The sequence below is a fragment of the Syzygium oleosum genome, unplaced genomic scaffold (assembly GCF_021117445.2).
Source record: "Syzygium oleosum isolate NSW1041296 unplaced genomic scaffold, Sole_v2.1 Sole_v2.07, whole genome shotgun sequence".
Lineage (NCBI taxonomy): Eukaryota > Viridiplantae > Streptophyta > Magnoliopsida > Myrtales > Myrtaceae > Syzygium > Syzygium oleosum.
The window spans coordinates 100296-115346 of record NW_026607491.1 but is presented as its reverse complement, the minus strand read 5'-3'; the positions used below and the strand labels follow the sequence as shown (position 1 = coordinate 115346).

General features: G+C 44.9%; 3 protein-coding genes across 4 annotated transcripts; 2 read left to right on the top strand and 1 right to left on the bottom strand.

The window, feature by feature from the left end:
* The first annotated feature begins 578 nt into the window (after positions 1-578).
* On the top strand, positions 579-7082 carry LOC115693469 (putative RING-type E3 ubiquitin transferase C3H69). 2 transcript variants are annotated; one of them, XM_030620475.2, is made up of 8 exons: positions 579-725; positions 1502-1589; positions 1675-2492; positions 2879-2948; positions 5528-5616; positions 5756-5817; positions 6019-6090; positions 6797-7082. In XM_030620475.2, exons 1-6 carry the CDS (start codon positions 715-717, stop codon positions 5790-5792), a joined length of 1113 nt encoding a protein of 370 aa, XP_030476335.1. In that variant the 5' UTR covers positions 579-714; the 3' UTR covers positions 5793-5817; positions 6019-6090; positions 6797-7082. The 2 variants fall into 2 exon arrangements, with proteins under 2 accessions (XP_030476335.1, XP_030476330.1); XM_030620470.2 differs by lacking the exons at positions 5528-5616; positions 5756-5817; positions 6019-6090; positions 6797-7082 and adding an exon at positions 4558-5104.
* Positions 7083-7930: 848 nt separating this feature from the next.
* LOC115693466 (anthocyanidin 3-O-glucoside 6''-O-acyltransferase-like) lies at positions 7931-9603 on the bottom strand. Its single transcript, XM_030620467.2, has one exon. The coding sequence runs from the start codon at positions 9547-9549 to the stop codon at positions 8095-8097; it is 1455 nt and encodes a 484-aa protein (XP_030476327.1). The 5' UTR covers positions 9550-9603; the 3' UTR covers positions 7931-8094.
* A 2770-nt stretch (positions 9604-12373) lies between these two features.
* On the top strand, positions 12374-14165 carry LOC115693464 (uncharacterized). Its single transcript, XM_030620465.2, has one exon. It carries the CDS (start codon positions 12458-12460, stop codon positions 13211-13213), a length of 756 nt encoding a protein of 251 aa, XP_030476325.1. The 5' UTR covers positions 12374-12457; the 3' UTR covers positions 13214-14165.
* The last annotated feature ends 886 nt before the right edge of the window (positions 14166-15051 follow it).

Genomic DNA, 15051 nt, shown 5'->3' with positions numbered 1-15051 from the left:
ATTTGTTTTGCAGGAAGTAAATGATTCCGAAAGTATTTTCCTAAAAGTGATCGTTTGTATAACTTATATAAATGAAAGAACGAAAAATATTTTTACCGTTCGCGAAAATGATTAGACATTAATTAATGACAGTAATGAAAACAATTTTAATTGACTAATTATTTTAAGCGATACAAGGCAATCGTTTTTGTAGGCTTCGTATCAAGAAACGCATGCATCGGGAAACACGTCATTTCGAAATTGATGTCCATGTCCAAGCAGGCACTTAATATAACTGAAATTTAATCCACAGGAAAAAATACAGGGAGGTGGCTTAACTTGAATCACTTGAAGAGAGAAAATTGCAAATGGTAATTAGCAAAAAGAGTGCAAATTGCAAATGCCGCTTTCTTTTGGGTGCTTGACGGGGGAGTTACCCACACGACACGCGCACGTGCGGAGCGACGCGTGAGGGTGTTGTTCAACGGGCGGAGGGGGGACACCGCCCAAAATGAAGGAGGAAGAGGAAGAGGAGGAGGAAAGCCCTAAAAAAGCAGGGGCGTCTCCCTTTCATTCTCGATTTTCGCTTCTTCCTCCTCTCCTCAGTCCTCAGCAAAGGATCCAATCCAATCGTCCTTCTCCTATCTTCCGATCGAAATCGCACACGGAGGGAGAGAGAGAGAGAGATACTGCAGATACCAGAAGCTGGTGTATTTTATATAAATCCTCGCCGTCATGTCCAAGAGGTGTGAATCTGCTCCTTTCTCTTCTTTTGCGGATTCATTTTGTCTCTGATCATCCCGGGCTTTCCAGACTAGTAGTTGTTCTTGTTGTTGTTGTTGTTGTTGCGGCTTCTCTCTGTGGGTGAATGGTAATTGGCAGCTTGCTCGCCACCCTTCCTTGTTTTCCCGATTGCAAACGGTGGTCTTTGATGACTGAGTCTTCTGTTCCTCCGGCGATAAGCCTTCTTCGTGATTACGTGCCCTTAATTGTTTTATAAATGAAAAAAGAAAAAAAGGCTGTCTTTATCCGTTCTTGCCCTTTTTCTCTCCCAAATGGGTGCATCGATGCGTGTGAAATGCTATAGGTGTTTAGTGTCGGTTCGGTCGAGGCGTGGGAAATCTCTTGCCTTGACGCTAGGTTTGTTCGAGGCGCGACAGGGTTCTCTTGAATTCGGGCATTTCGGCTGCCCTGTGATTGTGAATTTTGTCGGATGGCCATGAAATGGCTTCTGGATATTGATGCGAGGTTCTTGTTCACCGGTGGATTAGACGTGTGTACCTGAGAAAAAGAAAAAAAAAAGACCAGCTAGGGTGGTGCCGGTTTTATCGACAACCTCGTAGATCATGAAGCTGCAGTGTATCTGGTTATGAAAAAAAAAATCTATCTGCTTCTTTGTATTCTGTTCTGCAAGTGGTTTCTTCTTTGACTTAATTACTGTGCGATGCTCTTCGGAAGCCACTCTGTCATTTAGCCTTCTTTGGCTGAGAAAATGGCCTTATGACTCTAGTTGTGCTTGCAGAGTTCTTTGCAAGTTCTTTGCACATGGTGCTTGTTTGAAAGGGGAGCACTGTGAGTATTCACATGACTGGACAGCTCCAACGAACAATGTACTCGTCTGCTTCCACAGGCTTTTACAATTAGCCCTGAATCAATTCTCTGTATTTGCTATTGATCCCCTTGATTTTTGCGCAGATATGTACCTTCTATCAGAAAGGAATATGTACTTATGGAAATCGATGCAGATATGAGCACGTTAAGGCTTCTCGTCCATGGTCCGGTGCGTCGTCGTCATTGTCATCGTTATCGTCATCGTCATCGTCATCGTCGTCCAGAACTTCCTCACAGCCCCCCATTTCGGGGTCTGTTCCTCAAGTCTTATCTTCTAGGAGTGGGGTCCATTCCAGCTCCAATTCTGTAGAGGTTACTTCACGAAGTAGACCTTTAGGCCCCCGTAACCAACCTGCATGGAATCGAGGCTTTGAGCAGCATGATTATGTTGATGGCAGTGACTTCATAGAGTCTAGAACTGTCAGACCAGCTGATCAGTCTATATGCTCATTTGCTGCCGCCGGCGATTGTCCTCGTGGAGAAGCTTGCCCTCATATTCATGGAGATTTATGCCCAACATGTGGGAAACACTGCTTGCATCCTTTTAGACCGGAAGAAAGAGAGGAGCATATGAAGACTTGTGAGAAAAAGCAAAAGCAGCTTGAGGCATTGAAACTTAGTCAAGAAATAGAATGCAGTGTATGCTTAGATCGTGTTCTTTCGAAACCCACTGCAGCTGAAAGGAAGTTTGGTATATTGTCAGAATGTGATCATGCGTTTTGCATAACGTGCATCAGGAACTGGCGTAGTAGCTCACCAACTACTGGAATGGACGTGAATAGTTCATTGAGGGCCTGCCCAATTTGTCGCAAGCTTTCTTACTTCGTCATCCCCAGTGTCATTTGGTACAACTCAAAAGAAGAAAAACAGGAAATTATCGACAACTACAAGGCCAAACTCAAGTAAGGACATCAAAGTATCCCACCCACCCACACACACACATATTCGCTTAGAAATTTTCAGTTTCTTGTTGGCCTATCGTTGGTATGTTATGAGGTGAACTAAGAATATTTATGGCTTTATGGTTTCTGTGGACCGTCTGTTAGTCATCTTTGGATTGGTTCCAGTAAATCTCGTCTGGAATTTGTTGAGATTTACAAGCAGTAATAGGTGAAAACTTTGGTCATTTGCATAATATGCTACAAGCTTACGATCTGCTTCTTGACTGCAAGGCATAAAAATACTTTCTGTAAAACATAATCATGTGGCTCTGCATAACTTGCGCACGTTCCTTTCCTTTCTTCTTCTATTCTCGAATTGATTTCTCTAGCCTGTTACTAATTTGCAGGTCAATTGATTGTAAGCACTTCAATTTTGGCGATGGAAACTGCCCATTTGGGACTAGTTGTTTTTACAAGGTAATGCAGTTCCAAGCTTGAGAGTATTCTGATTTTATTGCAGTGCTTGCCTTGCCCTATGTATACTTTAAGTGAGGCTTGTTTGATGGAATTCATCTTTTGGCCTACTTGCTTTCTCCTGCGGACGATTGTGAAAGGATATGCATTTTCTCCACTTTTTGGTGCCTGTATTGGTTGTTTCTCTCAAAAGAAGATAGCTCGCTGGTAAAGTGAACATGGAGATGAGCACATCTGTTTTTAATGTAGCTCTGCGTCTTTATTTCAGCTGTATATTGTTTGCAGAGGCATCTCCTGTTAGCTGCATTTTGCACCATCCAATTTATAGGCTATTTGTTAAGTGAGTTCTTTGCCAAGGAATTTCTTGTAATCTGTATGTTGTGATATTCAATTGATATGCCTGGTGCTCAACACCATACGTGGAGAAAATATGTGGTTGTTCTTCGTTTGTTTTAGTCCATTTTTCCCCATTTTATAGTCTATGCATGGGTGTTGTTGCGTCTTACTATGGGGGAAACCATCTTGTTCGAGCCAAGTGTCTGTTTGGAATGATTCTGACTGTCAACTTGTTACTTTCCAATATTGCAGCTCTTGTAATGTGACTTTTATCTAACGCATAGTACCCGAAAATCTTCAAAAATTACCAATATTAACATGCGTGTTGGCTGTTTAACTTTTTCATATTTTTTACTTATACAATATTCAAGTATTGGAGCAAAAGTGGATAAGTAACTTTTTTGCTTAGAAAAGTTGAAAATGATACTGGGCTGACGTGCTTTTCTGTGCTATATCTGCTTCTTTTTGCCATTTGGTGCAGACTAATGATCTGACTTGTAGCACTTTTGATTTGTGAATATTAAAATAAATATTCTTTCTTCCATGTTTGCCATTAGGAGCACCATGCAGCTCTAAGCTTTATACCTGAACTCGTTCCCCTGTGCATCTAAATGACTCAGTAGGCTTCAGAAAGGTGTCAAAGAGGACAAGACACCCACACTGTTAATTGTGTGAGACTAATGTTATTTAGAAAGTAATATTTTATATTATCCTTATGTAGAGTTTGATTGCTGAAAATTAAGTCTTCTTCCGATTGACTAGGATATGCAACCTCCAATCCTCCCTTGCCGGCTTGGTTTGCTCCTCATATTGCCGATGAAGAGCGGTTTTCCATTTATTTAGAACTTGAAGTTGGAGTTCTCTTGTTTCTGTTGCACTGACTTTGTTTAATAACAGCCTCTTTCTGGAATTTGAACAATTTCGATAGACTTCAGTCAAAATGGCCTTTCCTCTGGAAGAGTTGTATGATGATCAAGTTATTGTTGATTATTATGCAATTTTCTCCCATTGACTTTGGTGTATTTGAATGCTGATATTTGAAAAGAAGAGGAAGAAGAGGTGGTGGTGTCTATGTATAATTCTTTTGGGTCCTATAGAGAGAACAAGCTTGTCTCTTAAGTAGTTAGTTGCATTGTTGTGGTCAAGATGAAATCTTGTCCTCGTCTGACTTCTGTCGTTAGAATTATGAACGTACTTGTCATTTAATGTACGCTCATCCCAAAGATCTTTAGGCAATGGATAATACCCTAATGGGTATCGTGTTTGTTGTTTCCAGCATACGGTCAAGCCAGGGTCATACACATGGATACATCACAGGCCACCTCCTCGCAGACGCAGGCGCAGGCGCAATCCTGCAAATATGGATGCAATGTTTGGTGTTTTTGAGCATTTACTTTTTCTTGAGAGCCTTATGGGAGATGAAGACTTGGATTTCTATAATGTTGAAGACACCGATGACGATGATTTAACACCTGTGGAGATGGCTTTTTTATTGGCACAACTGGGGATTAACTCGGGTGATTCATCAAGTGATAGGGAGTAGAGGTCCTTGAGTTCCAGATTTTAGCCGGTTGTCATTAAGTTGGATTTGATATTTGGCAAACTGGCATTTTTGCATAAGAAAAGAAGATGAAGCTTGTAGTTTGTTTCTGTTCCTATCAAATTCTGTAATTATGAACCATGAACTAGGTTTTAACTTGTGTGGGCTTTTGATTTGATTAAAGTCAGTGGTGTGATGCACCGATGTTTGATTGGCATGGAAAAACATTTCCTTAACATTTCTGTGGAGATGATTGGAAATTAATCAAGCTATGTGAGATTCTGCAAGTGTTTGTTTGGTTGTATTTTAATCCTAGTGTCCCCGCCGGCAGGCATCTTGAAACCTTTGCTTTACATTCATGCATCTCGCTAATATTATCTGAATATATTGGGAGAGAGCTGACGAAGCTATGAATTATGGAATGGGCATTCTACTTACTGGTGCCTCTACTGGATTTATGCTAATTAGTGAAGGATGCTTTGACTGGATTAGCACTGTTATGTGATTTGGCATTCTTGTAGACATGGAAATTTGGTGGTTTGTCTTTATTATATTGTAGTGTGTGTAAAGTTTCTATGTGACAGTTGGTTGATGGCCGTTTACTGGTTGATGTCCCTTTTCAATTTGAGTAGATCTGCAGCTATCATGTGATGGACTTTAATCAGATTGTCATAATACCTACGTAATAGATGTTATGTGATTGCAGCACGCATACAGAGATGGACGGCTGGAGGAAGTTGTTTTGAGGCATCTGGGAGCTGAAGATGGACAAACAGTGATAGCCAAGGATATTAGGTTTTTCATTAGTGCTCTTTATGTCTTTCTTCAATGTTTTGTTGACTATCATCCAGTTGCTAATTCTAAATGCTCAGTTTTGGCCTTCAATTGTTTATTTTGTATTAGCTTCTGCTAACCAAGTTTAATATATCTCCAGGCTGTCGGACTTTCTTGGTGACCTACGGATTAGTTAAGCAGTGCCATTAGTACATTCTAAGGGTGAGTTAATTCGTTATTTCCGGCATATGGTACGATAATCCCTTTTGTTGTAACAAGTTCCAATGAGTTTTCATTAACTACTGAATTTTGATTCCAACATCAGACTAGCCTTTATTTTTTTTTGGCCAGATGTTAGACTGGCTTTTGTGTAAAACAAGAAGTCTGTACAGGTTAATGATAATGTTTTCGTCATTTTTGCAGCATGAATGCCTATTTGAAGTATTTGTGAATTTTCCTAACTGTTGGCATGGCATCTCTTCGTTGGTTGTTGAGGTGAGTTTGAATTTTAGGTTTTCCAGTTCTCCATATATTTCTGTGAGATACTGATAAGAAAACATTATGCTTCCCCAATCATAACTGCCTCTATGGACTGCTTGATGATTATTTTCTATCTGGAGATAAAAGCTGTTGTTTGCGTTGTTGTTGTGCTTTTGAGGCACAAGGAGTTAAATGTCTTTTACTGTCTGAAGTGATACAAAGTCCATGTGTGCATGTCTCGTTTTTCTACACTAGCCTGGTGCTTATGTTGAATGTGAAGATGATCTTTTCTAAAGCTTGGGCGAGGACTTAAGTGAAGGCTTGCTGGAGAGTTAAGTCTTTGTTCTCTATACACCCTTGCTATGAGGCTTGTCGCTTTCTCGTCGTTAGACAGAAATAGCGAAGGTCCTTTGTTGTTTGTAGAAGCTTCTTCTGTCAGTGGTTGTTGCTCTTAGCAACATTCGTGAGATACTTTCGCATTATATGTGCTTATCTGTCCCATTGTGTAGACTATGGGGGGATTGTTTTTGCTAATCTGCTTGGCTTTAATAAGAGGCAAGCTTTGTTTCTGAAGTATCCTGGACTTTGTTGAATAAAGTGGGCCTTGCAGAACTTCTAGTCCTCGATTTCTTATTCTGGGTAATTTGAGGCGGTCCTACTGGGCAGCAAGGTATGATGTATAAATTTCTTTCTTACACCTCTTCCTTTTTGTTTGCATCAGATGCGGAGTTGTCTGCCCTCGGAGGTTGAAACAGATTCAAAATTTGGATGCTTTGGATATGCAGATCTTTACAATAAAGTAAAATTGTATCTGGAAAAGAATAAGGGGGTGAAGAAACATGGGGAACGCATATACACGTTTTTTGTTGGGAATGGTTTTCTCCATTTGGCTCTGATCTGTGCGTGTGGTATTTGTTGCTGACACTCGCGGTCCGGAGCAATGGGATACTTGTGAAAAAAGTCTAGTGGTGATATTGATTTGGCTTCAAAGTGAAGTCATTAAAACATTTCTGAGTGCGCTGAAAATGATGGATCATTAGCAAAATCCCAATCCCAACAGCTTGAAAAAGATAAAACCGTTATGGCATCTGGGAGGAGCAGAAGTTGACCTTTGAAAATGCGGGGAATCCTCCGCATCTTGCAAGTGGCGGTGGCCGTGGTATTATTCTCTTTTAATCCGATGGCGAACCGCTCTAATGATTAGGTTAATAGTAAGTATCTTGACTAAGGAATGGCAAGGAATCACGGCTCACATACCTGGTTGGATTTGCATGGGTCGGCCAAGAAACATTGGATGGCGAAAATCGAGCTGCAATGTATAAATAACAGATAGTCATCATAAAGATGGAAGGGAAAACTGTACCGTCCAATTGAGCTAAGATAATAGCTCGTTCAAAGTTTTTAGCAATCTCTACGCAGCTATCGCATCCCAATGGGGTCTATTTCCAAAGGGAAACAAGTAGTGTAAAGGCCATTCTAAGACCCCTTTTGGTGTCTGAGCCGAGCATTTTCGTAATTCCTACAAAAATAAAACTGAGGAGAGGCCGATTCATTTAAATACGTTTCGTTTAACTCGGATGAATACTATGTCTAATGTGACTTTACTTGACTATCACACCCGAATTTTATTCAATAATTTGCTAATGGTTGCTTTTGGCAAATGCCTAATTGTTAATCATATGTTGTTGTTCGTGAAAATACCAGCTTTAATTTGCACTTTAGCAAATAAGCTTTCGAAGTTATCTTAGTGTATCTCGGTTCAATTCTATTGACAATTATAAAGGGTGGAACGTGAATAACAGAATGAATGTAACGTTGCTAGGGAAGTAAATGGATGACCAAGAAGGAAGTGAAATGCCAAACGATCGAGGGTCACTTTATTCGTAGAATAGCACACGAGCACAAGGGAGCCATGGAATGCCAACACAAACACATTTGAGACCTTGAGGAAAGGTTGATACACCTGGCCAAGTCGAAATTAGACCAGATTAATCGTTTGTTGAGCCCAAACGGCAGAAGCTATGAGTTGGGATTTGGGAGTGTCGTTTGCTTCATGACCTTGAGACCAGCCTTGAAGAGAGAGGCAAAGGCATCCATTGTGGCCTTGGGCAGAACTATCCCGACTTCTATCCCACCTTTCACATCCCTGCTCTCGTGCAACGAAATGGCTTTGCTCTTATCAATCGATATATCCTCTATTTGCATGGGCCGTCCCCACCCGAAATCCATGTCGTAGAGGTCCACTTTGGGCGACCCAGCGACGGTCACGTGGAGCTCCGACTCAGAGAAGGCCCTCCAATCCGAGATCCACCGCTCCGCATCTGCGAAGAGGTCCTTGTCCAACCTCTTGACCGTGCTCCCTAGAGCGTTCGCCGCGACGACAATGCCATTCTCTCCAACCAGTTCGTGGACTGTGGCCTCCGCCCGACCGAACCCGACACAGTTCCCGAAGTAAGAAGCGGGTACCGGATAGCCCAAGCGGGTGAGGCCGCCGGCAATGAATCCGAAGTAAACCGGGCCGCGATGGGTGGTGGGTTTTGGATTGTTGTGGGCCTGAAGGGAGAGATGGGCTTTCACGCAAACGACCCAAAGGAATGCACAGGTGAGAACATAAGGAGACAAATGGGGTGGGTGGGACAGATTTCCGGAGCTGCACCGAGAAAAGATCCATTTTCGGATGCTGTCCATCTCAGTGGTGCCCACAACAAAAGTGGATCGGACCATGTGGGGGAAACCAGCACCGTTGACTGGTGATGAAGGTGCCTGACATTCGCAGCTCCACCACTCGAAGAGGAATCTGGGGAGCAGGCCCCGTGGATCCCTGAGGACCGTCCGGTCGTAGCAGGGGGGAGCGCTGAAGAACCCGCGGAGCGACGGGTGAGGAGCAGGAGAGGAAAGCTGGCGGGAGAGAGAGGCCCAGGCCTTGAGGAAGAGGTTCAAGGTTCGGGCATCGGCGACGACGTGGTGACAGGCGAGCCCGAGGCACAGGCCGGAGTTGGGAAAGACGGTGACTTGGGCGGCGAACAGAGGGACGGGGGGGCTGGAGGAGGAGTTGGAAATGGGGGGCAAGGAAGGGACCAGAGGGTGGAAAAGGGCGGCGTCTCTGGGGTGGTGGGTGGAGAGACGGCGAAAGACATCCTCATCATCAGCAGCAGCAGCAACAGTGAGAGAGACGGTGTGGGAGGAGCAGAGGAGGAGGAGGGGAGGGCGAGGGTGGAGACGGAGGCGGGCGGAGAGAGGGAAGGAGTGGAGGAGGGAGCGGGAGAGGGAGAGCTTGAGGAGAGGGAGGGCGGTGGAGGTGAAGTGGGAGAGAGAGTGTGGGTAGGCGTAGAAGAAGAGGGGCTGCGTGGGAGAGAAGAAGAGCCAGGGGACGTCCATCATGCTCAGCCCCACCTCTCTCTCTTCCAACTCTTGGGTGGAGGGCGGTGGTGGACTGATCTCGCAACGCTCCACCACCTCAACATCAATCCCCATTTCGCCTCTCTCTCTCTCTCTCTCTCTGAGTCTCTCTGTGTTGTTGAGGTGAGAGAGTTGAGAAGTTGCTTTGGCTACTAGTAAAGTAAAGAGACGAAGCATCAGATCTGGTCGTGGACCTCTCTTTAATTGATGTTTGCGTTGACTCTTAGTTTAGTTCAGGACCACTTGCGCTCCCAAAGTACTACCGTAAAAAAAAAACGTGTCTCCAGTCCACGCCACGCCGAAAGAATATTGGTCCGACCTTACTGCTTTTAGGAATATGACGTAAAGATAATTAATCAAAGATCGATGCATGTCTGATCAAACCCTACGTGGCTTCGCAGAATATGGACCTCTCTAAACGAGGCCGACCGACCAGGCTTCACGTAATTCTGCGACAATGGGCCTTGTGACACTCGACTCTTCGACTCTTCTTCGGCCAGGCTTCATTCGACATGCAGGAGTCCCTTCTGTTGTTTCATTAGGGCCAAGATGGCTTTCAACACCATACTTACTGCCCCAAAAACCAGAGGGACGATGCACGTGTATGTATAGTCTCTGTTATGTATGCAACACTTGGAAGAGTGCTTATCCCAAACCTTGCTCCAGAAAAAAACAAAAAAGAAAGAACACAACCAGCCCACTTTTGCTATTTAAAATCTCATGAAGGTTTGCTTTTGGCGACATCCATGAGCATGCGCAACGTTTCTCAAATGGGTATTCCCATCGATTTCCAACAAGCGTCCTTGCCAATCGGGATAGCCGGAAGCCTTTAGCCATTCTTTTCTCTCTTCTTTCTTTTTCAAACGCGCGATACCAATCTCCCAAGAGTTGTATCCTTTGTCGGTTGTCGTCGATCTTGCTTAATCAACTCTTTACCATGGAGATGAAGAAGATCGCATGTGCAGTTCTCTTCGCTGCCGCCGCAGCCTCCATGAGCGCCGTCACGGTGGCCACCGAGCCTTTGGTGGCTCCTGCTCCCGCACCCACCGGCACAGCTGCCGCTATCTTGCCCGTGGTCGGCTCTTTGGTCGGTGCCTCCCTCGTGCCATTCCTCGCATACCACTTGCATTAGATACCGTTGAGAAAACAGGAAAAGAAACAGAAAATCGAGAGAGATGGTATTCGGGAGAAGAGAATAATTGCTTCGGTGCAATATGCATATATGCTGGGATAGCGAAGTGAACGTCATGGTTTCAAATTTTTTTATTGGTTGTTGGATCTTTGTTTTTCTTCTTGTATTAAGTTGGGTTAGCAATTAAGCAATTCATGTTGTTGTGGGTGTCCATCCAAGCCCATGCCCAAGCCCAGTTAAAAGCCATGCAGTCCACAATGTCTTCAAAACAAGGGAGGATAATGACATAAATTGATCATTAATCTTTAGTATAATAACCAATATGATTTCTAAATTTTTAATTTATTCAATATGGTATCTGAAAGTTTAGCTTAGTATTCAATATTAGGGGTGTCAGAACCAAATCGAAAAATCGAATCGAGATACGAACCAAATTGAAAATTCATATATTTTCGGTTCAGTTCGATTTCGATTCGGATAATAAGTAAATGAATTTAGTTAACATAACGATTCGGTTCGGTTCGGTTCAAATCGATTCGGATTTCTGTTTTTTAACGTGTTTTTCTTCGCTTCGTGCGCTCTCTCTCCTCAATCTCGCTGTTCACTACAGCTCACCTCTCACTCACTTTTCTCTCTCTCTCTCTCTTTCACTTTTTTACTTTATTCTCTCTCTTCCTCTGTCTTCGCACTCTCTCCTAACTGCTCTCCTCTCTCTCTCTCTCTCTCTTTCCTGCTTTATTCTCTCTCTTCCTCTTCCCTCACATTATTATCATCTCCCAAAAAGTGACGAAACACATTTTTCTCTCTGGCTTCTTGAAGTTGGGCCAGGTGCCGCGCTTGAGGTGCTCGGAGGCGGTCCGCGACGGGTTGGAGGCGAAGAAGACAGCCTCGTAGAGGGAGTGCCGGAGCTTCACGGCCTTGGTGAGGCCGGTGTCGGCGTTGTGGACGAGCATGGGCTCGAGGTGCGCCCAGTACCACGCGCCCTTCCCCTTGACGGCCTTTGGCCGTAGCATGACAAGCCGCTCGTAGCGCTTGTTCACGGCGTCGGCCGTCAGCTCGTCGGCCGATGCCGACATCGAGACCGAGTCCACCTGGGCCGGCGACGGCGGCTCCGAGGTGTTTGTTGTTAGAGCGGGTTCAGTCGCCGGAAGTTCGGTCTCCGGCGAGTGTCCATGGCCGACTCCGGTGATCTGGTGGGGCCTTTCGGTGGCGGGTCATCAATTGACCTGCTTCTTGACGGGAAGAAGAAAGAAGCAGCAGTCTCACAGAGAAGGGAAGAGAGAGAGCGGAAGAAGAAGAGGAGGAGGAGGAAGGGAAGAAGTGCAAAAAAAGATAAAAAAGAAAAACCGAAAACCGAACCAAACTGATCCGAACCGAACCGCATTTTCAGTTCGGATCATATTCGGTTCGCGTGATGTTTCAGTTCGGATCAAGCACACGTCTAAACGGTTCGGTTCAGTTCGGTTTTTCTAGACACCCAAATCGAACCGAACCATTGACACCTCTATCCCTGGACTTTTGTACTTGTTTAACGTAGTCTATAAATTATATTACGTAATCCTTCAATTAATTTAATATCATGTACAATATTAAATATTTTTCATATAATTTATAGATTAATTTGAGCATGTATCAAAATATTTAGTGATCACATTAGACATTAAGCTAAAAATCAAGAACCATATTGAACAAATCCTGTTATATATTAGGTAAAAATTTAGAGATTATTTGTCCCATCTTCCCCGAATAACAAATACAAACGACTCACGACTCCCTTCACTCCAATAGTCCCCGCCTCCTTCCTTCCTACCTTCCTTCCCTTTCCTTCGATCTCGTCTGCTGCAGGCGGCGATGTCAGCTCTGTTGGCCCCTAGGTGCAGGGAGTCGAAGATCAAGCTCCTCGCCGCCGCCCTCCTCCGTCCATCCTCCGCCGTTAACCCCGTCCCTTCTCCTCCCTCTCGGTCTGCTGTTCCCCACCACCACCACCACCAGCACCGCCACAGCCGCCCGTTCCCCCAAACCCCGACCTTCCCTCGCCTCCCCTCTCACCACCATCCCCATGTCCTCCCACCTCCTCCTCTTCGCTCCTCCTGCTCCTACTCCACCGCCTCTCCCTCCCCTTCCGACAAGCCTCCACAGCCGACCGAGTACCCCAGCCAAAACCCCAACTTCAAGCACCAGGAGATCGAGGGCCCCACCGTGGAGCGCGACCCCTCCGCCCTGGCCAACGAGACCCGCCAGGTGCTCGAGGGTTTGATCAAGACCCTGTACAGCTCCAGCAAGGCGGTCGCCGCCCTGGGCCTCCTCCAGCTCGCCCTCGGCGCTTGGATCTCCTACCTCACTCGCTCCTCCCCCATCTTCGAGGCCTCCCTCCTCGGCTGCGTCGCCTTCGGCTTCCCTTTCTCCCTCGCCTTCCTCCTCCGCCAGTCCGTGAAGCCCATCTTCTTCTTCTTCAAGATGGAGCAGCTCGGTCGCCTCCAGATCCTCACTCTCTCGCTTCAGGCTGCCAAGAGCTTGAACCTCTTCTTCGTCCGGGCTCGTGGGGTTTCCTACTTCTGTGCCGGGGCTCTCTCCTTAGGTGTCTTGTTCACTTTGCTCTCCAAGTGACCCCACTCTCTCTATCTCTCTCTCTCTCTCTCTCTCTCTCTCGTTTTTCGGCATCCTTTTTGTTTCCCTGGCTTCTCGTATCTATTTACACACGGCACACAATTCATGGGTTTACCAAATGGCTGGCCCGTCCCTCTTACGTAATTTGTGAGGAGTAAGAGGAGCCAGAGGTTTTGATGTGTGGCCCCTGACTGTTGTGGAAACCATAAATAAGTTGCCCTGAAAATCAAGTCCCTACTTGCAATGGCAGGTTCATTCTGTCAAAAATTGTAGTGCTTTCTGATAGATGGTCTTCTTATACTTTACTTTACTTTACTCTAGCGTGTTGTTGTGAAAGTTGAAGATGATGACAAATATATGGCTGCATACATGGTCCTAGCATATTTCTGTCCAGTTTTGCTGGATGTGGCAGCATTAGACTGGACACATTGCCCAACCGTTATGCAATCTCCCTAGACATCCAATTAGTTGCCCTCATTGTAAAGTAGCAAGATCCGGATTAACCTTTGGCCAGTAGATGTAGATATGCCTAGGTATTCGATTCACTTGTCTCTGTTGTTGCGTGATATCTAGTCTTCTTTATTATAGTTATCAGTAGTGAGACGTCAAAATGTTCCTTATGCAATGGCTGCCTACATCCTTTCATGGTTACTCTTGTCATCTCTGTCTGTGTTCCGCAAGGCTGGTAGAGGGCCAGTATATGTCCAAGTCTCCTCTGTCTCTCTTTTATGAGTTAAGTTGCAGTGGCAACTTCCCAAAAGCAGATAAATTAAGTGTTCATTTAGGCTGATAGATTATATTCTATCGGCATAAACATGATGTCTTTACATAATTGCGTGTTCAATGGGGAGCACCTAGTCTTTGTTTTTGAGTTTGCCCAGAAGTGGCATTTGGTAGTACTCTCCAGTGACTGGATATGATTGTATAAGAGTAGAGGTTAAAGGTGGTTGGACCCATCAGCTGGGCAATGGGCATGCCCCTCAACTCTAATGGTGGTTTGCTCTCCTTCTACCGGACAAGACTCTGGACTTAAGCCTTTTCTTCTTTGTAGTTTGCACCGCTCTATCTTGCAAATGGTCCTTACATATCAAATGGACATGGCACCATAACGTGAGGCGGAATTTGCTGATATTCCCAAGGCGGAATTTTCTGATTATAAGGTCGTGACCTTATGAGTATGTATGCTTCATCCGCTATATTTAACATGTCGTCCCATTTCATCAAGAGAACTGAAATATGGTAAGCATGATATATGTGTTGGTCGTGGTGACCTTTCTATACTTAAGGGCATATTTACTACAGCTTAGGTGGGTGAACCAACTCCGAGGGTGTATCATTGAGTGTCTATGCGCTAGATTCGGCGAACCATTCCAAGTCTACCAACTCTGATGGTTGTGATCCCCTCGATCAATAAAAGGGTTTTAGCAATTTGACAGCAAATCTTCTTTTCGCTGTACCGTCTCTGTTTCCTCATTGCACTTGACAGAACGTCCTGCCCTGAAAGTCCCGGTTGGAGTGGCAAGTAGGAACTTTGATCGCACAGAGATCATCACATCTGAACCAAACTCCATCCGTTTAGCTTCGTATCTCAATGGTCGTGAAAAGGCACCAGACAAGCAATGACTACAATGTGGAGACGGTTCTCGTTCTCAGTCTCAACTAGATCCCTGATATATAACAAATTGCCTCCAGCTAACATACGGCAGATCCGAGAAAACTCGCATGCTAAACAAGTCTCATCCCAAGATGCCGAATGTATATCACGGTACTAATGGATGATGCACGGCTGAGACGGACCAATAAATGTGGACCGAGATCCGAACAGTTTGTTTTCAGTG